At 37.5% G+C, this 27,738-nt stretch overlaps 2 protein-coding genes across 9 annotated transcripts in view; one reads left to right on the forward strand and one right to left on the reverse strand.

Moving 5' to 3' along the window:
- The window catches only part of HECTD1 (HECT domain E3 ubiquitin protein ligase 1), an 88,315-nt gene extending 66,070 nt beyond the window's left edge, over nucleotides 1–22,245 (forward strand). For 2 of the 8 annotated variants that reach the window (XM_028114898.2, XM_088024649.1), the window contains exons 27-43: nucleotides 571–698; nucleotides 1,546–1,668; nucleotides 3,903–4,059; nucleotides 6,384–6,606; nucleotides 7,712–7,766; nucleotides 7,995–8,177; nucleotides 8,556–8,763; nucleotides 8,848–8,933; nucleotides 9,153–9,280; nucleotides 10,206–10,407; nucleotides 12,483–12,620; nucleotides 12,882–13,489; nucleotides 14,612–14,690; nucleotides 14,816–14,909; nucleotides 15,601–15,751; nucleotides 18,417–18,561; nucleotides 18,671–22,244. In XM_028114898.2, coding sequence (XP_027970699.2) covers nucleotides 571–698; nucleotides 1,546–1,668; nucleotides 3,903–4,059; nucleotides 6,384–6,606; nucleotides 7,712–7,766; nucleotides 7,995–8,177; nucleotides 8,556–8,763; nucleotides 8,848–8,933; nucleotides 9,153–9,280; nucleotides 10,206–10,407; nucleotides 12,483–12,620; nucleotides 12,882–13,489; nucleotides 14,612–14,690; nucleotides 14,816–14,909; nucleotides 15,601–15,751; nucleotides 18,417–18,561; nucleotides 18,671–18,808 — 2,846 coding nt within the window. In that variant the 3' untranslated portion in view covers nucleotides 18,809–22,244. Of the gene's footprint in view, nucleotides 1–570; nucleotides 705–1,545; nucleotides 1,669–3,902; nucleotides 4,060–6,383; nucleotides 6,607–7,711; nucleotides 7,767–7,994; nucleotides 8,178–8,555; nucleotides 8,764–8,847; nucleotides 8,934–9,152; nucleotides 9,281–10,205; nucleotides 10,408–12,482; nucleotides 12,621–12,881; nucleotides 13,490–14,611; nucleotides 14,691–14,815; nucleotides 14,910–15,600; nucleotides 15,752–18,416; nucleotides 18,562–18,670 lie in introns of all 8 variants that reach the window. The other 6 variants (XM_028114897.2, XM_028114900.2, XM_088024650.1 and 3 more) reach the window with 3 other exon arrangements.
- A 106-nt stretch (nucleotides 22,246–22,351) lies between these two features.
- Nucleotides 22,352–27,738, reverse strand: part of AP4S1 (adaptor related protein complex 4 subunit sigma 1) — a 41,335-nt gene continuing 35,948 nt past the window's right edge. Inside the window, exon 6 of the mRNA XM_028114905.2 lies at nucleotides 22,352–22,866. Within this exon, the coding sequence (XP_027970706.1) occupies nucleotides 22,738–22,866 (129 nt within the window). The 3' untranslated portion in view covers nucleotides 22,352–22,737. The remainder of the gene's footprint in view (nucleotides 22,867–27,738) is intronic.

Consider the following 27,738-nt stretch of genomic DNA (forward strand, 5'->3'; position numbering starts at 1 on the left):
GAGATCATGACCTGAGCCAAAATCAAGAGTCAGATGCTTAATCGACTGAGCCACCCAGGTGTGCCTCATTTGTTTACTTTTTAAATGCCTCTCTCCCCTGTAAGCTCCATGGGGGCTCAGACCATGTCTGTTTTTTTTTACAGCTGTATATATCTGGTGCCTAACACAATTCTTGGCACATAGTCAGGTATTCAGTAGATATTTGCTGACAGAGTGAATGACTCCAAAGTGTTCTTTTCACACCATGTTATGCTTCCTATGGCTGATGCAGACAATTGTGATAGGATTGTTTTTTTTTAAACCTACCCTGTATTGTTGATCTTTCCTATTAGGAGTTTGTAGACTTGGATTTAGTTTGTGGTCATCCTTTATCTTGGGTTGTTTTCTACCATTCTTGTGACCAACATTACTCATTTTGTATTTGTGGTGGTAGAAGAAGGGTGGGATCACTCAGTGTGTTTTTTATACTTGTTTCTTGAATTTTACTTTGTTTTGTAGAACCAGTACGTGATAACCTTGTAATGCTTTGTTAATTGTGTTGAGAATAAGGTTGTTGGTTTTCTTTTCTAGATTTCTTGGATAGCTGCCGTGCCAGTACTCTTTTAGCTGAGCTAGATGATGATGAAGACTTGCCTGAGCCAGATGAGGAAGATGATGAGAATGAAGATGACAATCAGGAGGACCAAGAATACGAGGAGGTTATGGTAGAGAGTGTCTCCCATTCTCTTAACTGACATAAGATGTTAATAATTGAAATGAAGAGAGGAAAAAGCAAAGTCCTGGTTAAACTTTGAAATAGGGAAATATGGCATGAGTATGAAAAATATGGTTAATTAAGAAAAGCACCTTTAATCTGAGCATTATAAGAGAAAATAAAGTTTATATTTGGAAAATACTAAAATGTCACATGCTGATGTTTTAACAGGTTTAAAAGTGTAAAGAACTGCACTGATCTTAAAGAATATAATTTTCATGTTTTTTTCACAATAATTAGACTATTTTCGTATGTATTGTTTTGTGGGCAGTATCTCTGTATTAGTTCATCAGTCTTTACAGCTATGAGGTGGAGGCATAGAATAAGTAATATGTCCTAGTTAATGAATCAGTTAAGTACAAAAGTGGGGACTCAAGCTTAGGAAGTGTGATCTAGAACTCTTAATGTTTAACCACTGTGATTGTCTTCAAACTGAACTTTTGCCTGAGAACACCCTTTATTGTAACTTTTTCATTTCTCTTTATAAAATGTTTTTAGATTTTTAATTTCGTAAGTTGTTTTTTAATGGGGTAGAGGACTCCACAAAAATGCTTTTAGTATATCTTACTTAAAAACAGATATTACTATAGCATATTTCTTGTGAAGGTTCTGTATGATGCATGGTGAATATAAAGCATTCAATTTATAAGTTTTCTGAAGATGACTAATGAATATGAAGTGTTTTAATGATAGTTTTGATGATGCGGTTAAGGCTGAATGGGGAGATATCTATATATATCCACACACGAGTCAAATAATTAGACATGTCTCTTCGTATTTTCTTATTTCAGATTCTGAGACGTCCATCCCTGCAGCGTCGAGCTGGTTCTCGCTCTGATGTAACACACCATGCTGTCACCTCGCAGCTACCACAGGTCCCTGCTGGAGCAGGGAGCCGACCTATTGGGGAGCAGGTAGTATCTTAATGTTTATCTTCCCTACAGTGTATTTTTCTCCCTTTCACAGTAAAGCATCAACCAAAATGCCTAGAAAAATATATGGGGGTTGAGGTGGAGGTGAGAAGCTACCAGATAAACAAAAAGAAATTTCCCTTAGTGCTTGGGTTCTATATTCTAGAAACAGTCCATGATTGCTCTGGCATAATGCATAAAGGAGTTTCTTACTTGAAAGCACTTCATCTTGGCCCTTGGGTAACAGTGAACGTTTATTAAAATGATTAATGGCTATTATCTAAGATTTACAGTTTTCAGTAATAGTAGTAGAGATTATAACATTATTAGCTGAACATTTATTGATCTTTATATCCTAGCCATTGTTTTCAATACTTTCCATGTATTAACTAATTCAGTCCTTTCAACAACCTTCTGAGGGTTATTATTAGCCCTAACTTTCAGATGAAGTGATTGGTAAAGGTCACACATAGCAGTTTTGGATCTAGGACTAAAACAAACATTCTGGCTACAGAGCTATAATCATGATGTCCATTTGATGTGTTATAAAAGCTAATTAAAGGGTGCCTAGGTGGCTCAGTCGTTAAGCGTCTGCCTTTGGCTCAGGTCATGATCCCAGAGTCCTGGGATCAAGCCCTGCATCGGGCTCCCTGCTTCTCCCTCTCCCACTCCCCCTCTTGTGTTCTCTCTCTCGCTGTGTCTCTCTCTGTCAAATAAATAAATAAAATCTTAAAAAAAAAAAAAGCTAAATAAAGTGTTTGGAATATGAGGGGCTATGTGTATGCGTTTAAGTATATACATAATTGTTATTTATTACATCACATATTTACAACACTTACAATTCATTGATCTCTTTTTTTGTTGATAGTAAAAGTGAAGAGGAGAAGAAAATATTCCTTTAAAAAACTTTCATTATGGGGGCACCTGGGTGGCTCAGTTGGTTAAGCGTCTGTCTTCAGCTCAGGTCATGATCTCAGGGTCCGGGGATCAAGCCCTGCGTCAGGCTCCCTGCTCAGTGGGGAGCCTGCTTCTCCCTCTCCCTCTGCCTGCCGCTCTATCTGTGCTCTCTCTCTATGTCTCTGTCAAATAAATCTTTAAAAAAAAAAACTTTCATTATGGAAATTTTTAAACATGCTCTCTGTGGTTTAGATGCAGACCCACATGTTTAACATTCATTATGTTCAATGACCAATGCTAGCATGAGAGGGACGCAGCGCCAGTACTTGGCCTGTTTTTAAACTAGTGTAATAACCCTAGTCCTACCTTTCAATGTGTGCTTTTTAAAATAAGTAGCCACAGTGAAGTGTTCTAGCCCTTGCACTTCAAGAAAGCTGGTCTTTTTTCCAATTGTCTGTCAGTTCTGTTTAAGATGGATGTTAAAACCTTGGAGCCTGAAAGAATCCTCAGAAAAAAAAATAGAAGTAGAAAGAATAGTGCAATGAATCCCCAAGAACCCGTCATCTGACTGTAATGGTTACCAACACTTTGTCAAACATGTTTGATTTATTTGCCCCATAGTTATTTAAAGCATCTTCCAAGCATTATATTTTGTATATAATTCAGTATGTAATAAAATTTACTTACATTTTTTGAAAGCAACTTATTTAAAAATAATTATAAGTTCACAGATTCACAGGAAGTTGCAAAGATTGTAGAGCGGTCTTGTGCCCTTTGCCCACTTTCTTCCAGGGGTAACCTTCCTAAGGTTACCCCTTACCTAATTAGAGTCTAATATCAAAATCAGGAAATTGACACTGATACAGTGTATGTATATGGTTCTTTCTCATTTTATCATGTTTGGATTAGTGTAACCACTACTAAGGCAACTTACTTTTGGTAAGCTTAAATCATTAAGAAATGGGGACGCCTGCGTGGCTCAGTCTGTTAAGTAGCTGCTTTCGGCTCAGGTCATGATCCCCGGGTCCTGGGATTGAGCCTCGCATCAGGCTCCATGCTCAGTGGGAAGCCTGGTTCTCCCTCTCCCACTCCCCCTACTTATGTTCCCTCTCTCACGGTCTCTCTCTCCATCAAATAAATAAATAAAATCTTTTAAAAAAATCATTAAGAAATGCATATGCCTATATATGTTTATGTTGGCTCATTTTGTCATAAGAAATTTGGCTAAATAAGTGTAATAGCTATACAGAGACGTATTTAACATACACCTCATTTTAAAGATAGCACATCACTTTTGCAATAGTGAAAAGTTTTATCTTGTTTATGTGGAATTTTAACAGGAAGAAGAGGAGTATGAAACTAAAGGAGGACGTCGGAGAACATGGGATGATGATTATGTACTCAAGCGGCAGTTTTCTGCTTTGGTTCCTGCTTTTGATCCTAGACCTGGTCGTACTAATGTCCAGCAGACGACTGATCTAGAGATTCCACCCCCAGGTACTGTGTATTTTAGTTTTGTGATTTATTTTGAACAGACCAAATAATGTTATATGTAATCAGGAAAGTAAGTGGCTACTTATATATGCAGGTTATAAGTGAAAGTTTTCAAAAAAAAAAAAACTACATATCAGCCACAGGTCCTTAAAAGATACAGATTTTTTTTTTATAAGATTTTTAAAATTTATTTGAGAGAGAGAGGGAGAGAGCACAAGCAGGGGGAGGGGCAGAGGGAGCCCGATGCGGGGCTCAATCCCAGGACCCCGGGATCATGACCTGAGCCGAAGGCAGACGCTTCACCACTGCACCACCCAGGTGTCCTGATACAGATTATTTTTGAAGGAGCAAATTGCAGTACTTTAAAAACACGGTGTTTCTGTGTTTGCATAATTTTTAAAGGAAGGCTCATTTAAAGGTAGATAATTTGTATTCTCTATTCTACTGGATCAGAATTGCTATGGATTATTCCTATTCTACTTTGGAAAGTTGTATAGTAGTTTCATTTATGGTCTTGAGTTAGCCTGGTAACTCTCTTACAACTCTATTTTGTTTGTAATAGGCACACTAATGATCCCCAAAGGTATGGAGGTCCTGACCTCCGTAATCTGTGAATAGTTTACCTTAATATGACAAAAGAGACTTTGCAGACGAGATTAAATTAAGGATTTTGAGATGGGAGAATTATCCTGGATTATCCAGGTAGGCCCAGTGTAAACACTAGTGTCCACATAAAAGCAATACGAGAGTGGGGGCGCCTGAGTGGCGCAGTTGGTTGGGTGTCAGACTCTTGGTTTCAGTTCAGGTCGTGATCTGGGAGTCATGAGAATCAGCCCTGCGTCGGACTCTGTGCTCAGTGTAGAGTCTGCTTGAGACTCTGTCTCCACCCTCAGCCTCTCCCCTTCTGCGCTCTTACCTCTCTCTCTCTCTCTCTTCTCTCTAACATAAGTAAATAAGTTAAAAAAAAAAGCTTAAGAGGAATACAGGAGGGTCTGAGACAGAGAAGGAGATTTGACAACAGGAAGGAGAGATCAGAGTGATGAGGAGCCATGAACTCTGGAATACGGGCAGCCTCAAGCTCAAAAAGACAAGCAAACAGATTCTTTCTTAGAGCTTCCAAAAGGAACAAAGCCCTGCCAACCCATTTAAGGTTTCTCCCTTCTAGAACTTGTTGTTTTAAACCACCCAGTTTATGGTAATTTATTAAAACAGCAATAAGATGCTAATATACTGAGCAAATCACGTAATTTGTGTAAGCCTGAATTTTCTTATCTCTTACATGGAGAGAGTAATAGTTTCTATTTGACAAGGTAGTTAAAAGTTTTAAATGAGGTACCTGATGTATGCCTCAATAAACGTCAGCTATACTAATCAGTATATTATCCTTAAGGAAGACTTAAATGTTGATTAAGTATGGAATGTATTTTTTATTTGATAGAACGATACCTGTGTTAAATAGGGGGAAGTAAGTATGCTTCATAGTATGATGTTCTATGGTGAGGTTGCATATAGGCTGAATCAAGATGTTCCAAGATCCTTTCAAAAAGAAAAACCTGTGCTACGGAATGTAAACAGGTACAAATTTTCTGTAGAGCTCTTTGGCAATGTATTTCATATTGTTACTATCAGAAATCTGTAGTAAAGAAATACTGGCTCTGCACCCAGATTTATATACACTGATGACTACACAAGTATTATTTATATTGTCAGAAAATTGGAAATGATCTTCATTATTTCCAGTAACAGGGATATGGTTTGGGTAAGGTTTAATGGAATGTCATGCAATGAATAAAAGTAATACTTTAGAAGATTATATCATGATATGAGGAGAAGATTCCTGAGCTAATGAAAAAGAAGAGTACACCACTAAATACACTATGTACCTGTTTGTGTGGGGGGGGGCGGTACCTCACAATCCACTCATTCACTATGAGCAGAAGGTTGACAGTTCATTGACTAGAGTCTGGTTTTCTCAATATGTGGTTTTCTCTCTATATAGAGTTATGAATAATTTTAGTGTTCTGATTTATAAGAATAAAATGTTTCTGAAATATTCATATAGTTAGCATGTGTTTTCTTAAAACAATGAGAGATTCCTATCATACACATAAATTCAGCTTTAATGCTCTGTCTTTAAGTAACCTAGATACATTGTTCCCATTTTCTAAAAAAAAATTGTTGAGGCCAGAAGAGTCTTAAGTAGCTGATGTCTTTACTAATATCTGACAGAAGCATTTAGATTTCATGTAGCTTTGTGTCCTGGTGCAGTGTTCCTTATGGACTGCTTGTTACAGTGTAATTGTTTTTGATGTCTTCCGTATTTTTAGGAACACCTCATTCAGAGCTCTTGGAAGAAGTTGAATGTACTCCGTCACCTCGATTAGCCCTCACTTTGAAAGTAACAGGTCTTGGAACAACTCGTGAAGTTGAATTACCACTCACCAATTTCAGATCAACCATTTTTTACTATGTACAAAAATTGCTTCAATTGTCCTGTAATGGCAGTGTGAAATCAGATAAACTTAGGCGTATTTGGGAGCCAACATACACGTAAGAGATTTTAATGTAATGTTTTAAGTAGATATTTTCATGATACATCAACCTAGAAGCATTGTATTTCTAAATTTTTCCTATAGAAACAGAAAATATTTGGTTCTTGTTCTCTTGGTTTACAACGGGATAAGAGCATTTCTGACTCCTGATGTAGAATGTTTTAAGGTTTCAACTGAAAGTAACTTTAGAAATAAACTAGACTAGTATCTTATGTAATAAATGTTGAACTCTTTGCATTTGTGTATGAGGTACTAAATATTTTCTATTTGTTATTTGTTTTGGGGTTTGTGAGATAGGCCTACCTCTCTTTGTTCATTCATTCATTGAACAAGTAATTAATAATGACCTTGGGCACATTTAACGTTTTGGTGGCTCATTCTGCTAATCTTTAAAATGAGCCTGGTTGTGAAGAATCAGTGGATTAATACATGTAAAGTGTTTTCAGTATTGTCTGGGTGCTCAGTATCACCTATAATAATTATTATTTATTATTTAATAACAGCTTAATATATAAATGAAATTTTAATCATCCTGTGAATTTTTATTTTTCTGATGTTCTCTTAACATCATTGATAATTTTATGTAACGTATAATAAAGTGATCTAGATCTTTTTGAGACAAAACAAGGCTATCATGATATTTCTCCCCTCCCTGTTCAGTTTTTATTGGAGTTTAAAATTTTATCCCCACTGCCTTATGTGAACATAAAGGCTCCTGGTCCTTGTTTCTCTTATCCTTTTTCTCCATCCAGACACAGAAGCACAAACCATTTCTCATCTCTTTTTATTTTTACAACAATAAATGAAAGTTATAACACATGATATAGCATATTACTTCATATCTTTAAAGATCCTAGGTTTGATGTATGCAATCTTTGCATTTATGCTAAATTTATAAATAACTTTTTCAGGAATATGATTTCTGCTACTTTCCCCCATGTTTAACAAATTGATTTTTTTTTTTAAATAAATTGTCCCTGAGTTTAATGTTTCGGCTAATGAATGACATCATTCATGTATTTTTTAAAGAATTGAAGGCTTATTGGAAATAACCACAAATCATTTGATTTATGAATTAATGTGAATAATATCTTCATGTTTAGAATTATGTACAGAGAAATGAAGGATTCTGACAAAGAGAAGGAAAATGGAAAAATGGTAAGTGATATTTAAATGGATCTTCTTGGCTACTTAGTGAAAAAAAAAGGGAAAATAAAGAAAAACTAACACTGTTTTAATTGAACATTTGAGGGGAAAAAAATCACTAACATGGAATTCTTTAGATGAGGTTAAATGCATGATTTTAAAAGCTACCTTATGTAATGCATGTGAAATAGCATAGACTTTTAATCAGGAAAGGCCAACATTTGGTTTATCCTATTGTAGGGTTGTTGGTCTGTAGAGCATGTGGAACAGTACCTTGGCACTGATGAATTACCAAAGAATGACTTGATAACCTACCTGCAGAAGAATGCAGACGCCGCTTTCCTGCGCCACTGGAAATTAACTGGCACTAATAAAAGTATTAGGAAAAACAGAAATTGTTCTCAGCTCATAGCTGCATATAAGGTATATATTGGCATCAAAACACAATTGGGAATGGCTTTGTGCTTTGTTTGCAGCTTTTAAAGATTCTTAAGAAAAAGAGGTTCATTGGGACGTGTTTTAAAAATGAGGTTGAATTAACATTGTTAATATGCCAAGTACTAAAACTTCAAATAAGATCTGTGGTATTGGATCTAATACATGGTTTAAACTGTGGCTTACGGTGGTTATAGTTTATTTGGGAATGGTTTAGAACACATTGTTTTCAACTTGGGTAATAGTGTTTTTATTTAAAAAGAAGGCAATTTGAAAAAATTTCAGCATTTTCAAATACTTATAGGATGATACAGTGCTTTTCTCGAAAATGTGATTAATGGCTAGTTTTACTAATTGTTTCTATAGGATTTTTGTGAGCATGGAACAAAGTCTGGATTAAACCAGGGGGCCATTTCTACTCTTCAGAGTAGTGATATTCTTAATTTGGCAAAAGAACAACCTCAGGCCAAAGCTGGCAATGGACAGAATTCTTGCGGAGTAGAAGATGTTCTTCAGCTTCTGCGTATTCTCTATATAGTTGCAAGTGACCCTTATTCAAGAATATCCCAAGAAGGTCTGTAAGAATCCTTGTTTCATTTCTGTGGCATTTTTAAAAGGAAGTCAGTTTATATTTTTATTAATTTTATTAATTTTACAGAAGGCGATGAGCAGCCTCAGTTTACTTTTCCACCAGATGAATTCACTAGCAAAAAAATCACAACAAAAATTTTGCAGCAGATTGAGGTAATAAAATCAGACAGTTGAACTCGTTAGTCTGTAACTTTTGGACTTTCAAAGTATTGACTCTTCCTTTTCTACTTTCCACCATCTCTACTGTTAGTCTCTGATATGTTGATTTAGGCCATATGGTCCATTGGCATTAATTTCTTTCATTACTTTTAAGAAGTGACTCCTGTTTTTCTTTTTAAATAATTGATGACATTGTTACTTGTTATTTTGCAGGAACCGCTGGCATTGGCAAGTGGGGCTCTTCCAGACTGGTGTGAACAGTTAACCAGCAAGTGTCCTTTCCTAATACCGTTTGAAACTAGACAGCTTTATTTCACATGTACAGCATTTGGTGCATCAAGGTAGGAAGTGCTTTTATATTTTTTTAATGTTATATAACCTCAAAATGTACAAATATACTTTATGTCAAGACTGATGGAAGGACTATATTATCTTGTTTTCTTATAAAAGTTGTCAGTGTTTAAACATTTTTTTTATTTCTAGTTGATATATGCTTTCCTACAGTTGACCCTTGAACAATGTCAGGGTTAGGGATGCCAACCCGTCCTGCGCAGTTGAAGATCATATTTAAAGATCTTATTTATTTGGGGGAGGGAGAGAGTTCATGAGTGGTGAGAGGGAAAAAGAGAGAGGGAGAAGCAGACTCCCCGCCCAGCAGGGAGCCCGATGCGGAACTCGATCCCAGGACCCTGGGATCATGACCTGAGCCGAAGGCAGGCGCTTAACGACTGAGCCACCCAGGCACCCCTTCATTTGTATTTTTATGTGTCATAAGTTTGTCTATTTTTTAAATTGAAATATAGTTGGCACGCCATGTTACATTAACGGAAGGTGTGCAACAGGATTCAGCAGCTGTGTACATTATGCTGTGCTCACAAGTACAGCAACCGTCTGTCTGCCATGAGAGGCTATTAGAACCCTGTTGACTGTATTCCCTGTGCTGCTGCTTTCATCCCCAGGTTTTCTATATTTGTATGTCACGTGGGATTGGGACCACAGACCTTTATTTTGATCTGTTAATTACTAAAATAAAGAGGAAAAATACCTAAGTATTTTCTCAATTTGTTTAGGAAAATAGTAAAGGGGTTTATATGTTTTAAGAGAGGAAGCAACAATTTATGCAATAAGGAAATTTACTAATTCTGTCACCTAATAAAATACTATTTTTAAAAAGAATAGTTAAATCTTTGAATTACGTTGCTGGTTTAGTAGTACATTCTAACTATTACTGAACGTTAGAGCTACATAAATATTTTTCTATTTTAGAGCAATAGTGTGGTTACAAAACCGACGTGAAGCCACTGTGGAAAGAACAAGGACCACCAGTAGTGTCAGGCGAGATGATCCTGGAGAGTTTCGAGTGGGTCGTCTCAAGCATGAAAGAGTAAAAGTCCCACGTGGTGAATCACTGATGGAATGGGCCGAGAACGTCATGCAAATACATGCAGATCGGAAATCAGTTCTTGAGGTACCTCACGCACATATAATTTCTTTTAGTATGCAGGGATGACAGAAAACCAACAAACCTGTATGTTCCACAGCATGCAGACTACATTAGATAGAAATGAAAAATGGAGAGGGATTTCTCTGCCCTTTATGCAAGGCCTTTCCCTCTGATAGAGCATCTTTTATAAGAGGATGTCAGCTCACCTCTTCAGAGGTCAGGATCTTTTGATTTGATGAGCAGCAGAGTATCTTCACTCTTGAGGTGGGAAAGTGCTTGGTCTTTTTGAAGGACATTATTCCTTTCTTAACAAAGCCTGAGCTGAATAATAACACTCACTAAGGATTCTTTTTGATACTCTATATTTTACCTTTATATTAAGCTCTGCTATTAGATATCTGCAATTTGGGAGCATACTGTTTTATAATATTGTTAAACTGTGCTTGGCATTATATCATTGGCCTGTGTTGAGAGATGTTATAGCAAATAACAGTATAAAATTTAATATCCTTAATATACTATAGAGATGTCATTGTGGGCATTGTTGATTATATCCTATATACCTGTTATTCCCTATATGAGGGACAATGGAAGAAATCTCTCTCATAAATATGAACCAGCTGCTTATTTTATCTTTTTTTTTTTTTAAGATTTTATTTTATTTATTCGTTTGAGAGCACGAGTGGGGGATAGAGGCAGAGGGAGAGGGGAAAGCAGACCCCGCTGAGCAGGGAGCCCAGTGTGGGGCTTGATCCCCCCCTGAGATCAGGCTCTGAGCCGAAGGCAGATGCTTAACTGACTGAGCCACCCAGGTGCCCCTAGTTTATCATGTGAATCAGAGACTGATCATGACAAATATGATACATCTCTAGAAAATATGTAAGGCTCTTAGGGCTTTCACTTTAAACTCTCTTTGCCTTCATCTTATTCTTCAAACTAGATAAACCTCCATTATTTTTTTTTTTTGACCATGCACTATATGTTTTTTTTTTTTTAAGATTTTATTCTGTTTTATTTATTTGAGAGAGATGAGAGAGAGAGCATGAGAGGGGGGAGGGTCAGAGGGAGAAGCAGACTCCCTGATGAGCAGGGAGCCCGATGCGGGACTCGATCCCGGGACTCCAGGATCATGACCCGAGCCGAAGGCAGTCGCCCAACCAACTGAGCCACCCAGGCACCCGCACTATATGTTTTTATAAGCTGCCTCAAATCACTTATGGGGTATATAGAGTATGGATAAAAGCCTTTAAAGTGATTGCCTAAAGTCAGGAATTCAGTGCAAGAGTTTAGGTTTTAGTGTTACATAGACACACATACACAGCTGTATGCCAGTTTTTCCTCAAGCAAATGATGTAATCTTTTTATCTAAAATTTGGTTTCCTTTGGTGTAAAAAAAAGAGATGAAAATCTATTTTAGGGGCGCCTGGGTGGCTCAGTTGGTTAAGTGGCTGCCTTCGGCTCAGGTCATGATCCCAGGGTCCTGTGATTGAGCCCCACGTCCGGCTCCCTGCTCGGCGGAGAGCCTGATTCTCCCTCTCCCTCTCCCTCTGCCTGCCACTCTGCCTGCTTGTGCTGTCTATCTGTTGAATAAATAAATAAAATCTTAAAAAAAAAAAGAAAAAATCTATTTTATAGGGTTGGTGTGAGAAATAAATTAATGAACAGTGTGGTGAACAGTGCTCACCACAGTGTTTATGCAATGGTGTACAATAAATACACTTTTTAGAAAAACTAGAATAAAACTTCCGTGTTGTCTATAATGTGTTGTGTATAATATTCTACTGCTGTTGCGGGGCGCCTGGGTGGCTCAGATGGTTAAGCGTCTGCTTTCGGCTCAGGTCATGATCCCAGGGTCCTGGGATCGAGCCCCGCATCGTGCTCCTGGCTCAGCAGGGAGTCTGCTTCTCTCTCTGTCCCTCTGCTTCTCCCCCTGTTCATGCTGTCTCTCTGTATCTCTGTGTCTCAAATGAATAAATAAAATCTTAAAAATATATATATATTCTGCTGTTGTAAAAAAAGATGTATTACTTGGCAAGAATGGGATCATTTAAGAAAAATTTTTTAAGCTCACTTTTCCCCACAATTTGTTTATATTTTAGGTTGAATTTTTAGGAGAAGAAGGAACTGGCTTGGGCCCTACATTAGAATTTTATGCTCTGGTGGCAGCAGAATTCCAGAGAACTGATCTGGGAGCTTGGCTTTGTGATGATAACTTTCCAGATGATGAATCTCGTCATGTAAGATTTAGTTCCCATTTTGTGATTATTTGTGATTCTGCTTTTAGTATTAAAAATAGGTTATGCTTTCAGAATTTAAGCCAGGCTTTCTGACTCTCTTTTTTTATTATTGATTAGATGCTATTAAAATGTTCTTTCGGTCACCAAAAACTATTTAATAAAAGATGTATATATAAATACTTTAACTAAATTGATGAAGATGTTTAATATTTATTCATCTTTTATATAATTTTATTTGTATTTCTCCCTCTAAAACACTAGGTTGATCTTGGGGGTGGATTGAAACCTCCTGGATACTATGTGCAGAGATCTTGTGGACTGTTCACAGCACCATTTCCACAAGACAGTGATGAGCTTGAAAGGATCACGAAACTCTTTCATTTCCTTGGAATTTTCTTGGCCAAATGCATTCAAGACAATAGACTTGTGGACTTACCTATTTCTAAACCTTTCTTTAAACTTATGTGTATGGGTGACATTAAAAGCAATATGAGTAAATTAATTTATGAGTCACGAGGTGATAGAGACTTACACTGTACTGAAAGTCAGTCTGAAGCTTCTACAGAAGAAGGTCATGATTCACTCTCAGTAGGAAGCTTTGAAGAGGATTCAAAATCAGAGTTTATTCTAGATCCCCCCAAACCAAAACCCCCAGCTTGGTTTAATGGAATTTTAACTTGGGAAGACTTTGAACTAGTAAACCCACACAGAGCCAGATTTTTAAAAGAAATTAAAGACCTTGCTGTCAAGAGGCGTCAGATTTTAAGCAACAAAGGTCTTTCTGAAGATGAGAAGAACACGAAATTACAGGAACTAGTGCTAAAGAATCCATCAGGTTCTGGACCTCCACTTAGCATAGAGGATTTAGGGTAAGTTTTTTATACATGTTCGTCAACCTAATGGATGAATAAGTTTCAAAGCTTTTGTTTCTTTGTCCCCACTGATATGCAATGTATGAGTTCAGTAGTCTGTTAAGAACAATAATATGCTGTAGGAAATATTACTGATTTGAATCTTTGAATAGTTCCTATTATAAAGACAACACTCAGAATTCCAGAACATAGTGTAATAATCATCACATCTCTGGAAGATTATCTGATTTATCAAATATGATTAATGTATATATCTTACATTAAAGTCCAAAGCCAGAAATATTTTGAGAAATCATGGCTAGTTAATATAGTGTACTTGGCAATGCTCAAAATAGTTTGCTCTGTATGTAGGCCTTATGCCCAATGGCTTAGCTAATTCAAAGGCTACACATCTTTTGATAACACTCTGTTAATTTGTATACATGTAATTATTATACCCTTAGTATGTTTTACTATGATTTTGGGCTGACTGAAAGTCTTGCTTTCTTCTTCTTTCTCGGTTGATAATTTTGAGAGGTTTTGTTTGATAACTTAACTATATATTCAAGGTTTGATTTCAGGGTAGGGACAGAGCGTGAATAACTTCAGTGAAGCGATAGTTTCTTGAAAAGAACAAAAAGATGTTGCTGTCGTAATTTATTGCAAAAACCCTTACTTTGTTAATTTTGTGCCATAAGAGAGAAGTGAAATATGGAAAGGTGGTGGTTTCATGCAATCTTTGCAAAGCCAGGTTTGGTAATGGTTGTTATAATAGTTTTTGTGCACAGGGGTTTTGCATTCAAAAGTCCTCCTACTTAACATCTAAGCTGGTATACTGTTTTTGTTGGAAGGGTGCGGGGAGTGGGGGTTCATGGTTTTGGCAGCAGTGTTTTATTTTTTAAAGATTTTTATTTATTTGAGAGAGAAAGCACAAGTGGGGGGAGGTGCAGAGGGAGATGCAGACTCCCCCTGAGCAGGGACCCCGATGCAGGGCTCCATCCCAGGACTCCAGGATCATGACCTGAGCTGAAGGCAGACGCTTAACCAACTGGCCACCCAGGTGCCCCTTTGGCAGCAGTGTTTTAAAAATTAAACACAAATGGTAGCTGAATGTTAATCCAGTCCTTTTTGTCTTCCCAGTTTAAATTTCCAGTTTTGCCCTTCCTCAAGAATATATGGTTTTACAGCTGTGGATCTCAAGCCAAGTGGGGAAGATGAGGTAATAAAAATTTTTTTTGATGTAGTTGTAAGTTCAGAACATCTTCGTAATGAGGCCAGTTGTAGTAGGTGCTACTGAAATATTCCTAGATATTAACAACAATGTTGGCAAATTTTCCTTTGTAGATGATAACAATGGATAATGCAGAAGAATATGTGGATTTGATGTTTGACTTTTGTATGCATACGGGTATTCAGAAACAGATGGAAGCCTTTAGAGGTAATTTTTAGGGCTCTTTAGCTTAATCTTTCTCCTTTTACTTTGAGACATTTGAAATTAAGGTGTTTCTCTTGTCAAGGATTGTAGGTAATCTCTAGATTTGCCCTCTAGTTTCCTGTCTTCCAGATAGTTAGGTCCCACAGAGTACCCAGAACAGGTTGGAACATTCTCCAGCTGTGTTATACCCTCAACTTGCTCCTCCTGAGTAATGGGGGACTCACTTTTGGCCTCCATTTCTTCATTTGTATGTGGACATAAGGTTGCATACTTTACACATTACATGAATTAAACCAAGTTAGAACCTAAGTTCTTCAGGTGAGAATTGAAACAAAATATATTAGACTATTCATCACATACTAGTTTTAAAAATGAGAATATAGCTTTGGCTAGCCTTGTATGACACAAAGAGCTGGTTAAGAAATTACTAGAATTTGGCTACTGACCATAGTGACTGAATATCTCTGTTCACATTTGCAGTATTAAGTGAAATTTCTGTACTTAAAACCTTAGCACAGCTTTGGTTTCAAGCTATTTTTATATTTATTTTTTCAAGCATTTATTAATATTTTCTTCATATAATGTCCCTTTAGTTGATATTAGCTATTTTGATTTGAAATTTGGTATTTTGAAATTGTAACTTAGAAATTGAGTTGTGTGTTTTGTTTTTATTTTTTTGCTGTGTATAATGTAGATGGGTTTAACAAAGTTTTTCCAATGGAGAAATTAAGTTCCTTCAGCCATGAAGAAGTCCAGATGATACTTTGTGGAAACCAGTCACCATCCTGGGCAGCAGAGGATATTATTAATTATACTGAACCTAAGTTAGGTTATACACGTGACAGGTATGTATTGGTTATTTTCTAAGGTCAACAAAATAGTTTATGTCCCAAAATCAAGTGGCAGATTCTCTAAAGAACTATGACTTAGTGAAGGGAGAAAGCAGTTTTCATATCCATTGATAAGGCTGAGTTTACACAAAAAGACAACTGAGTCTTTGTTGGTGTTAAGATTCCATTTTAATTGTTCCTATTTAAAAAATTGGGTAAATAGTAAACTGTTAGGCTTCATATTTTTAAAAAGATTTTATTTATTTGAGAGAGAGCTAGAGAGCACAGTGGGGGTGGGTAGAGGGAGAAGCTGACTCCCCGCTGAGCAGGGAGCCCAATGCAGGGCTTGATCCCAGGACCCTGGAAACATGACCTGGGCCGAAGGCAGATGCTTAACTGACTGAGCCACCCAGGCACCCCTTTACGGCCTTAGGCTTCATTTTATATTAACTTTTTTTTTTTAAGATGTTATTTATTTGAGAGAGAGAGTGAGCGAGAGCGCATGAGCAAGAGGTAGAGGCAGAGGGAGAAGCAGACTCCCCACTGAGCAGGGAGGCTGGTACGGGCTGGAGGCAGGCGCTTAACCTGACTGAGCCCCCGGTGCCCCATATATTAACCTTTATTTTAAAATAATTTCAAATAGAGGGGCGCCTGGGTGGCTCAGTCAGTTAAGTGGCTGCCTTCGGCTTGGGTCATGGTCTCAGGGTCCTGGGATCGAGCCCCACGTCGGGCTCCCTGCTCGGTGGCGAATCTGCTTCTCCCTCTCCCTCTGCCTCTGTGATCTCTCTCTCTCTCATAAGTGAGTGGAATCTTAAAAAAAAATTTTTTTCAAATAGAAAAGTTGAATAGTTGAAAGAATTCCCATATCTTCTTTACCCAGATTCAATTGTACTTAATAGTTCTTTTATATTATGTATTTATATACATACACACACACACCTACATGTGATATATATGTGTGTGTGTACTATTTTTTTCTGAATCATTTGAAAATGTCGCATATATCATGTGCCTTTATTCTGTGATAGAGTGTGCATTTCCTAAAAATATGGATATTCTCCCATGTATCCATGTTCACTAGCAAATTCATTCTGTTAGCTGATCGGTAGTCCATATTCTAGTTTCGTTGTTTACTCCAATAATGTCCTTCATAGCACTCCCCCACCACCACTGCCCATTGTCAAGAAATAGCATTTGGTTGTGATAGGGTTATCTTGTGATAGGTTTTTAATCTGAAACAGTTCTTTAGCTGTTTGTTTTTTTTTTCTTTCATACCACTGATATTTTTTAAGACTACAGGCCCTATAGTACTTTTTCTTTTTAAACGTTTCCAAATTAACATAAATGAGAGAATACAATTGACCCCTGAACAATGTAGGGGTTAGGAGCACAGTTCAAAATCCGTATGTTTGACGCCCCAAAAACTTAACTACTAGTAGCCTACTTTGACCAACTTTACTGATAATATAAACAGTCAGTACATATGTTCTGTGTATTATATACTATACCCTTACAATAACATAAGCTGGAGAAAAGAAAATGTTAAGAAAATCATGAGGGGGGCGCCTGAGTGGCTCAGTCGGTTAAGTGTGTGCCTTCAGCTTGGGTCGTGATCCCGGGGTCCTGGGATCAAGCCCTGCATTAGGCTCCCTGCTCAGCGGAGAACCTACTTCTCCCTCTCCCTTTGCCCCTGCTCGTTTGCTCTCTCACTCACTCTCTCTCAAATAAATAAAATGGTAAAAAAAAAAAAAAAAAAGAGACTCATGAAGAACTACACTTGTGGTAACATAGCTTAATATATAAACTTGTTGAATTACTGTGTTGTACACCTCAAACTAATATAACATTGTCAACTATACTCAGATAACAATTAAAAAAAAACATGAGTTAGAGAAAATATATTTGCAGTACTCTATTGTACTTATTTAAAAAAATTACAGATATAAGTGGATCTGTGCAGTTCAAACCCCTTGTTGTTCAAGGGTCAACCGTATTACTAATTAGTTTAAACTTAACATAGCATTTTTTGCTTAAGTCAACTTTTTATTGAATTATAATAGTGCACAAATTGCATGTACAGCCTGGAGAATTTTCACAAAAGGGAAACACCTGTGTATTGGCACCCAGAAAAAGAAACAACTCAAGAACTGCCCTTACCCATTATATTCTTTTCTAATACTAAATCACTATTTCTGTTGATCAATTTTGCTTGCATTTGAACTTTAATAAATGAAATCGTACAGTATGTATTTTTTTAAGGTCTGCCTTCTTTTGTTTAACATTATGATTATGAAATTCATCCCTGTTGTGGCATATAGAAATAGTTTATTTCACTGTTAACAAAGATGGATTGTTTCAGATCCCCTTTGGTAGTTTAGCCATATTTGGATTAATTATGCATGTGCGTTTTGAAGTTTTTTGATTTGCTAACCTTGTTGCATATTTGGTCCCTGTACTCCATCAGTGTTTCAGTTCTTAACCATTTATAACTACAAGACAGTCTTTGCAGGGTATTTTTAAAGTAGCTTAATCCGCTCATTTCATGCTTAACTCAAGAGTCTCTAGATGGTATTCTTCTCACATGTTGATAATTGTTTTTTGGGTTATTGCTGGTTTACAAGTAGTGTTTTTCATTTAAATCAGCTGTCAGATCAGTAGAACTCTATTTTTCTCCTTTTAGCCCTGGTTTCCTGAGGTTCGTGAGGGTTTTGTGTGGCATGTCTTCAGATGAAAGGAAAGCATTCCTGCAGTTTACCACTGGTTGCTCAACTCTACCCCCAGGTGGACTGGCTAATCTGCATCCCAGGCTCACAGTTGTACGCAAGGTACAAACCTTAGCTAATAGGGAATCCAAACGGAATTCAGTTACTACAGGATTGAAAGAAATAAATATTTAAAGTCATGGCCTTCTGTTTTTCACTTTTCTTTTTCTAGGTTGATGCTACTGATGCAAGCTATCCATCAGTGAATACATGTGTGCATTATCTAAAGTTGCCTGAATATTCTTCGGAGGAGATCATGAGAGAGCGCCTACTAGCTGCTACCATGGAGAAAGGCTTTCATCTCAACTGAGCTTCGAAGTGGGAGACATCAGAGACTTTTAAAATACTAGTGAAGCCTCTTGTGTTTGTGTGCAGAGAAGTATATGATCCTCTACGCTAATGACACTTGCCTTTATTTCAACCATTAAGGCTTTAAGAACATGTGGAATAAGTTGGTTAGCTGCTAATGACAAAACAAATCCTTTAACTACCCAGCCAGAAAGTATATAGCACAGAACAGTGTGTTGCTACAAGGGCTTAGTGACTGGAAAAAGGTGGTCCCTACTTGACTGTTCCAAAGAGCAGCTTCTCAGATCTTCAGTGTTCACCGGTAAATTTCTAACAGTGTATTTGTGTAAAGTTTGTCGTTTCATACTTCATACACTACAGTTGCCGTCACTGATCCCTGTTTTGCTGGCTTTTAAGCTACTCGGTCAAAAATCCTGCTTCCTTAAAACATAGAGAGTTAATGAGCATCTCAAGCCTTTTCTTTTCCTTTTTAATGATGCCTGCACTATCAGAGTATTCTAGTGTTCTCTCTTTTGTTTGGCATATAATCATGCACAACCTTTTTATTTCTTTGAGGTGGGAGTATATTTTTATTTCCTAAATGCCGTACTATAAAGATCAAATTCTTAAGTGTGTTTGTGCAGCTCAGAAGTAAAGATATATTAAGGGGAAAAAAGAAAAAACACTGGTCTAGATGCAAGGCACACTTAAAAGCAAGTTTTACTTTTGGTTGTATTTTCTTTGTATATTATAAACATTTATTTAACTTGTTGCAGTTTGAAGTAAAAAATTTCCAAAATGTATGCTCAACAATAATCATTAAAATGTTTGCAGCGTACAAAACTGTGTCACGTGACTATTTCACTGCAACGAGCAGACCTAAGAGCTTAACCAGATATTTTTTATTTTGAATCACTGAGATTTAGTTTTTTGAAATTACTACATTTAGAAATGTATTTTTCTATAGTAAATACACTTACTGAAACTGGAAAGCTAGAAGAAATATATGTTCACATGCTTGTGATCCAACTGTTGTGTGTTTTCTTAAAGTATTCTTTAGCTAAGAATGGCCAAGTTATTTGTGTTAACTTTTTCAACACCAGATCTGCTCCTTACCTTTGTATCTGCAGGGATGTGTAAGTCTAAGATCCAAGAATGATTTCTCAATGTTGTGTTAGTGTGAAAAGAAACCACCAGGATACTGCCATTTCCTGGTTTTGAAAAGGGCTTCTTCTGTTTCAGTTTTCCAGATTCCCTTGATGTATCACATCTGTGCCCTTAGGTGAAAGAAATGTCACTAGGCCTGATTTAGCCAAATGGCTTTTTTAGGAGTGAAAGCATTTTTTGGAATTGCCTATTATTTACCTGTTTAAAAGGTACATTCCCTTTCTACATTAGAAGAGAGATCTCCCACTATAGTCAATCGTTTGAGTACTGTTTTTATTCTCTGCATGAGAATGTTGTGACATGTTATCAGTGGCAGCATTTAAATAATTCATCTTGTTGTTAGTTTCACAGTTCTCTGTGAGAATAAAAGTTAAAATAAAACATAATAGCAATATTTAAATGTATGACCTATGCTTCAATCCAAAAAAATAGTGGTGGTGATTGTCTCAATAAAGTCATGGATGCATGACTAAAACTTCATACTAGTGTTAGAGTTAAAATCCAATTTATGTGCTTAGTATTGCCATTTATCTAAGTCTGTAAAATGTCTGTCAATACCCAGCTTTTATCAAGACTAATCTAGCACAGGGCTCAGCAAACGATGGCCTGCTGCTTGCTTTTGTATTGCCCACGTGCTAAGCATGGTTTTGAAATTTTTAAGTGGTTAAAAAGCAAAAAGAATAATATTTTATGATGTGGAAATTTTATGAAATTCAAATTTCAGTGTCCATAAATAAAGTTTTATTAGAACACAGCCATGCTCATTCCTTTACGTACTATCTGGGGTGTTTTTACACTACAGTGGCAGAACTGAGTGTTTACAGCAGAGACCATATGGCCCATGAGCCTAAAGTATTTACTATCTGGCCCTTTACAGAAGAGGTTTGCTGAATCCTGGTCTAGCACGTTGCTGTAGCAGGTAAAATTGATGAGTCTTATACATTCAGTAAATGAAATGTCAGGCGTCTTCAAGATAAAGCTGACCAATCTGAGGCATAAATTTCATGAGTGTGAAAATCAACGCTGTTCACCACAATTCAGCAGTAAACATGAAAGGAAATTATGACACAGCCTAGAAGAACAGATTGTCCTATTACAGTTCACTTTGCATGAGTCAAGTGTTAGGAGACCTCTACTAGGGTCTCCACATGTATTAGGTTATTCGGCTTTCTTTCCTGTGGTATCTACCTAGTATTTTTTTTTTTTTTTTTTTTTTTGTTATTCTCTAAAGGTACTAAAATCTGTGCCAAGATGTTACCCAAGTGCTATTTTGGTGTGACCTAAAAATTAATTTTGTTCACTCCCTAGTTACTTCTGGTGTACCAGTTTCAGCAGTTACCTGAATGTGCTACTGATTAAGTGCCTACCAACTAGGACAGTGTTTCCCAACTAATATGTCTTAGACCTCCAAAGCACTTTGATCTAGACTGGGCTTTCCCCACACCTTGGCTACTTAATGCAAAGGGGGATCTATACACATGTACCATTTTGCTGTTCTGGCGGTCAGAAGCCTTTCTTCTGCCTTTCTGAATGAGTCCAACTCAGGTTTGCTTTTCGAATCCATTATTGCCTAGTTGCCTGGATCTTAATAGATGCAAACTTTAAATATGTAAGTAGATTTTTAGAAAGAAAGATTTAAAAGAAATCCTTCCCCCACCCCCACAAAAAAGCAAACAGTACTGAATGAATCATCAATACCTGGAATGTCCATTTATGTTTTCTTTTGGAGGACAGAGTGTTGTAGATGAAAGAACTCCTGGAATTCCATAGGATGGGACAATATCTTAATGTACCAAGACTGTATTTCTATTTCTTCCATTTTATCTGCCTTCCTACCCAATATGCACATAAACATGCTTTTATACCTAAGACAGTTCTGTATACTCCTGTTGATAAGTAGCAAAAGCATCTAGAAAAGTTTGGAAGGATCAGGCAGGTCATTGCTTTTTTATAGTGACTTCGTTTTCTTTGCTTCAAGACATTCCAGGAGAAGGGGTCAAAGGAATGAGTTAGGGAGGCAGGGGAGAACTCAGATTCATATCATGCTGACCTCAACAGAGATATTCTCTTGCATTCTATTTTTAGACTTTGAACTAAATTTTCATTTACAAATAAGTTTACTAATAAGACAAACCATTTTACAATATGGCCTAAAGGATGGTTGTAAGAGCTCTCTTTTAATGTGTAACCATTCATTTTTGGTAGTAACATTATAAGTGAATTAATTACATGATGACATTGTAATTGCCAAGTGCCAATAAAACAGTTATCAGGCTTTTAGAAACTGCCAAATAAAATTTAATTCTCAATTTTTATTAGGTACACAATTTTGTAAAGTTTTGACTTTCTAAATCATTTTAAGGAAAACGAGCATTCAGAAAACATTCAAAGTACTATGTGTGTTTAAAATTTTATTGGCTGATAATTGTCACAGGTCTTCCCATGCTGCTAATCCTGAATTAAATGTGCATAGGAAAGCAGAGAACAAAACAGTTACCTTCAGAACTCAACAAAATTTGAACAAGTGGGGAAAAAATGCTTATGGTTAGAAAACAAAACTGTCTCGCAGTTCAGAGAAAATATTTCTTTGAATACCATATTTAAAAATAAAGCTTTGTTTTCCATTTAGGAAATGTGGAAAACGCCTATTTAAGATGTCTTTGGAAGGACACCCCATTTTGCAACGTGCAGTCTTCCACATTTTTTGGGCTACAGATGTTGAGAGGTATTCCATGGTATTCTCACTTCCACAGGTTGATGTTGTCTGGCAGAGCCTTCCATCATTCAGCTTTCTGACATTTTATCGAGAATGAGTAGAGGGGCAAGAATTCTTGCCCGATTCGTTTCCACAATGCAGCCATTTAACACCATCTCATCCAAAATGATATGCACTTTATCCAAATTAAACATTATCTAAGTTCATATTAAGGAAATTAGTTTTAGAGTTACAAAAATGTTAACATGTAACAGTAAGTAATAACTTACAACTTAGCCTATAATTTTTCCCATGTAAATTAAGCATGAAGTGTGTTTTTTTTTGTTTTTTACAGAACTTCTGAAATTAGATTTAAAATTGGTGTCCATGTTAGAAATTATTACCTTCATATCCACATTCACACCTAGTTTCACCTTGGTTAAGCTCACTGGCCAATAGGCATAGAAACAGAATAGCTACTACAACTTTTAGCCAGAGGGAAAGTGACTCTACTAAGAACTAGAGAACAAAGCAAGTGACATTGGCAAGAGCATGACTGGACAAGAGCAGTGTTGTTTTCCCCAGACACTAATAACATCAACACTAATATACACGATGTTCCAGGCATGGTGTTGCGTGTTTTACATAATTTTTTCAGTCTTCTCTACAACCCTATGATACAAATGTTACATATTATCCTAATTTTACATGGGAGCAAATAGGCTCAAAGCCATTGTCCAAGGTCACATGGCTGGTAATTGCCAGAGATGGAATTTAAGCCCACAGCTTTGGTTTGATAGTTCTGCTTCCAGACTTCTCAGGAGGGGCCTGTGGCTACTGAGTATACACCCTCCCTCAGCCCTCAAACCTCACCCCAAACCAAATGCCTTCACAAAACCTCACGTCTTAAGCTATCTTTTCTCTCAGGACTGAAGAAAAAATCACCAAGAATAGATATGAATGAAGAAGGCAAGACAATGCTAATTCCCAAGTAGATAAAAATTCTGAAATTCATGAGAATATCTCGCATGAATGAACAGTTCTAAAAATACTCCTTTGAGAATTATGGAGCCACTTGAGGGTACTGATGTTCCTAGTGGAAAGTTAGTATAGGATATGGGGGAGACAAAAATGTTGTTAGCCTGTGAGGTCTTGCTAATTGGAAAGAGCCAAATTCTTTCCCCCCAGGAGCCCCTTCAGGAAACTTTTCTTTTGTGAAAGGAGAAGGGGAACTAGAATGAGATGATGACAATATTGAATGGTTCTGAATTCTACACTTTAATAGCTTATTTTCATCTCTATTTAAAGAACATGATCCTGGTCTGTTTAAAAAAAAACAAAACAGCTGATTGAAGCAGATGGTTTCAAATAGACAAACTTCAACAAATGAGTGACTTAAATGCACTAGGGGAGTTCATAATTAGTGAATCTTTGTAAAGTGAATCGTTACCACCTGATTTTTTTCAATAATTCCAGATGTTCAAGTCTGTATTGTATTTTAGTGAAATACCTCTGTAGAAAATGAGACAACCCTGTGAACGACTTTTAGGTTTCTCTTAGGCTCTGCATTAATATCTCATTAAGCTCTGTGCAAAGAGTCCTCTAGCAGAATAAACTGTTTTTCAGGAGCCCATGGGAACTATCCTTAAATGACCCAGAAAAGAAAAAAAAAAAAGCTTTACTCTGATAAACCTATTAATAATGTCTTCCAATTATATAGATGATTGCTTTGTCCATGACCAAACTGGGACTGGAATATTAGGCCCTTGACTCAATCAGACCCAGAAGCCAGAACTCAGAAGCCAGACAAAGTGGAAATGTCAGCTGGGTACAAAGAAGCGGAGTTGGGGAGCATAGGTGGCTGTGTGAAAAATGGCCTTCATATGAGAATTTGCTGCTGAATCATATCAACCACTGACATCCTCGCATCGTTAAGGACAAGGTCTTTCAGCAAGTCTGAATTTCCCAACATCCTAGAAACATGAGTTGCTCAGTGAGGTCATTCTGTACTGTGGGCATGTGACTGCCTGTCTTATCTGAGTAGCTGATTCAAGCCCTTAACCACGTGGCTTTCTGGCACTATATGGGGAAACCACAGACCAAATCCAATGTGAGGCAAAGGCCTGAAAGATGATTTCCCCCTGGAATCATGTGACTCCTTTAAAATAAGAATCCAGCTGTTGTTTACATCTTGATTTGGTTTATAAGCAACTTGTACACACTAGTGAAGCCAAGAGTAATGGCATTTGGGATACATGTCAGGGACCAAAAAAATGCCTTATATGCAAAGCCCCATGGCAATAAACAGGCAAACATGCTTCAGCCCTGACATCTGGAATAGGATGAAGCAAGAAAGGTCCAGGCTATTTGTCTATTACTGTAGTAAGCTGAGAATGACTATTTCAAGAGGGTCCTACCTTTGGGTTGTACTTAACTTGACTGACTTAAAGATCCCTAGGGCAACTTGAGCACCCTAAGGTTGGAACTGATAGGAACTACAGACAGCCTCCCAAAGAGCAGATTCAGAAAGCCCCATTTTCTCCCAATCCTGAAACCCAAGAGCCTTTCTGAATTACTATGTAATGTGGGTTGAAGTTGAACATAGTGCCACTTGAAACCAGTTTTTTAATAAAGCGCTTGAAATGTTTCTGGTTCCTACATTGGAATTTTGGTCTCTGGATCATAAGTCACTTTTTCAATATGGTATTTTAGTATCACTGTGGTGGTCTAGTTATTCTTTCAAAAGAGAAAATTGAGGGGCGCCTGGGTGGCTCAGTTGGTTGAGCGACTGCCTTCGGCTCAGGTCATGATCCTGGAGTCCCGGGATCGAGTCCCGCATCGGGCTCCCTGCTCAGCGGGAAGTCTGCTTCTCCCTCTGACCCTCTTCCTTCTCGTGCTCTCTATCTCTCATTCTCTCTCTCTCTCAAATAAATAAATAAAATCTTTAAAAAAAAAAAAAAGAGAGAAAATTGAGCAGCATATATTCGAATGGGACCTGAAAAGCAATTCCCAGGCAGAGCCCAGCCTAGAAACTAAAATTTCTAATTCGAGATTTTGGTCTCAGATCCCTTGTCTTCTTTTTTTATTTATTTTTCTTTTTTAAGATCCTACCTAAGCAAAGTTCTTGATAAACTAATTGGGGTGGGGAAAAACTTGCTCTCATATTTATACTTTAATTCAATTTGCCATGAAATTAGATAAACTGTGAAAGGCCTTTGTGTTCACATTTCCCACAGAAAAGGGACTACTGTATAGAAGACTATCTTCATGAAGATCATGCACAGGACTGGGTATACTCCTTACAATACAGTCTGCTGTCCACTTTTAGGCTTGGTATTGTTCCTTGTTAATTAGGCCACTGAAAAGGAGTTTATCTTTTTTTTTTTTTAATGGGTTTTTCCTTAAAGGCCCATTTATATTCTGAGATCAACAAGAAAGCCAGGTGTAATTATTTTAAGTTTGTATAGATTTATGTAAAATTACACAAATATGAAAGCATTGGGTCAAATGAGCCTGTCAGTTTCTTTGGTTTTTCTCCTAACTCTGTTGCTTCTCCTAACTTGCTGTCATTATTCCTGAGTAAAACAAACAGAACCTGGAAGCATGAAGCGAAAGGAGTGGGGGTAAGGCAGAGGGACCTGGCGGGGGGAGGGGTAGTAGCGGAAGCAAATGGCACCTACAGGACGCAGTTCAAGGAAATACGGAGACAGCAAAGGCCAATGAGAACCAGAGAAGCCCGGAAAGCAGAACTGTTCAATCTGGAACCTTCACACCCCATTCCCAGGTAAATGGCTGACTCCCTTGGGGACTGTTCATAATTCTGACTCTTCACTCATGACAGCACTGACTGCAGTTCTCATGCTGAGATGGTTTTAGCCTCCTTGCTTCTCAGTGCCTGCCCTTCCCAAAGACTGGCCAAGCTGCATGGGCCAGCCCTCACGCTCTGTAGCCCTGCTTTCCAATTTACATATTTTAAAAAGAAAGAAAAAAAGGATGTTTAGAAATTACTAAATGTGGGGGTGCCTGGGTGGCTTAGTCAGTTGGGTGTCCGACTCTTGATCTCAGCTCAGGTCTTGATCTCAGGGTCATGAGTTCAAGCCCGGCATTGAGCATGGAGCCTACTTGAAAAAAAAATCACGAAATGTGAACTCCCATTTTGGAGAGCATGCTCTTTTTTTTTTTTTTTTAAGATTTTATTTATTTATTTGACAGAGACAGTGAGAGCAGGAACACAAGCAGGGGGAGTGGGAGAGGGAGAAGCAGGCTTCCCACGGGAGCAGGGAGCAGGGAGCACGACTCCGGGCTCGATCCCAGGACCCTGGGATCACGACCTGAGCCAAAGGCAGACGCTTAACCACTGAGCCACCCAGGCGCCCCTGGATAGCGTGCTCTTATCAAGACATTCAGATACTCTCTTTCATCATATCTGACTCCTCCAACCAAAGTCTAGTGTTTCTTCAAAACTTCTTTCCTACTTCAGGAAAAAAACACCAAGATAGCACAGTGACAGGCACTTTACAAATGTTTTGTTAGAAACTAAACTGCCACAATCTATTCCAGATAATAACACATTTTTTAAAAACGTGTCAGATTTAATCTTATCTAACTTTATTTTTTTTAAGGATTTTATTTGACACAGAGAGAGAGAGCACAAGCAGAGGCAGTGGCAGGCAGAGGGAGAGGCAGGCTCCCCACTGAACCACCCAGGACCCCTACTATATCTAATCTTATAGCCCTGGAAACCTAGAGACTGGTACCAGCTCTGCCCCAACGTAGCTCTATAGCTTGGGACACGTCACAGAACCTCTCTGGGCTTCAGCCTTTTCATCTAAAACATGAGGTTTTAACCTGATGATGGTGTAGTTTTCTTCTAGCTCCAAAGTACTCAAATCCTAGGACTCTAAAAGTAACTTTCAGGGAGACGGGAGCTAGTTTACTCCTCTGACATTATCAAGTCATTCCTGAGGTAATCACATACTCCATCATACCTCATAAGAAATCCTTTGGTAATGACTTAATTATTGTAAACTTTCTGAGAGAACATGGAGACAATTCCAGTTTATTTAGAAGCTACCACTTTGGTGTTAGAT

This window comes from Eumetopias jubatus, unplaced genomic scaffold (assembly GCF_037043125.1).
Source record: "Eumetopias jubatus isolate StellerSeaLion01/CBP00866 unplaced genomic scaffold, mEumJub1_p1.0 scaffold_7, whole genome shotgun sequence".
Lineage (NCBI taxonomy): Eukaryota > Metazoa > Chordata > Mammalia > Carnivora > Otariidae > Eumetopias > Eumetopias jubatus.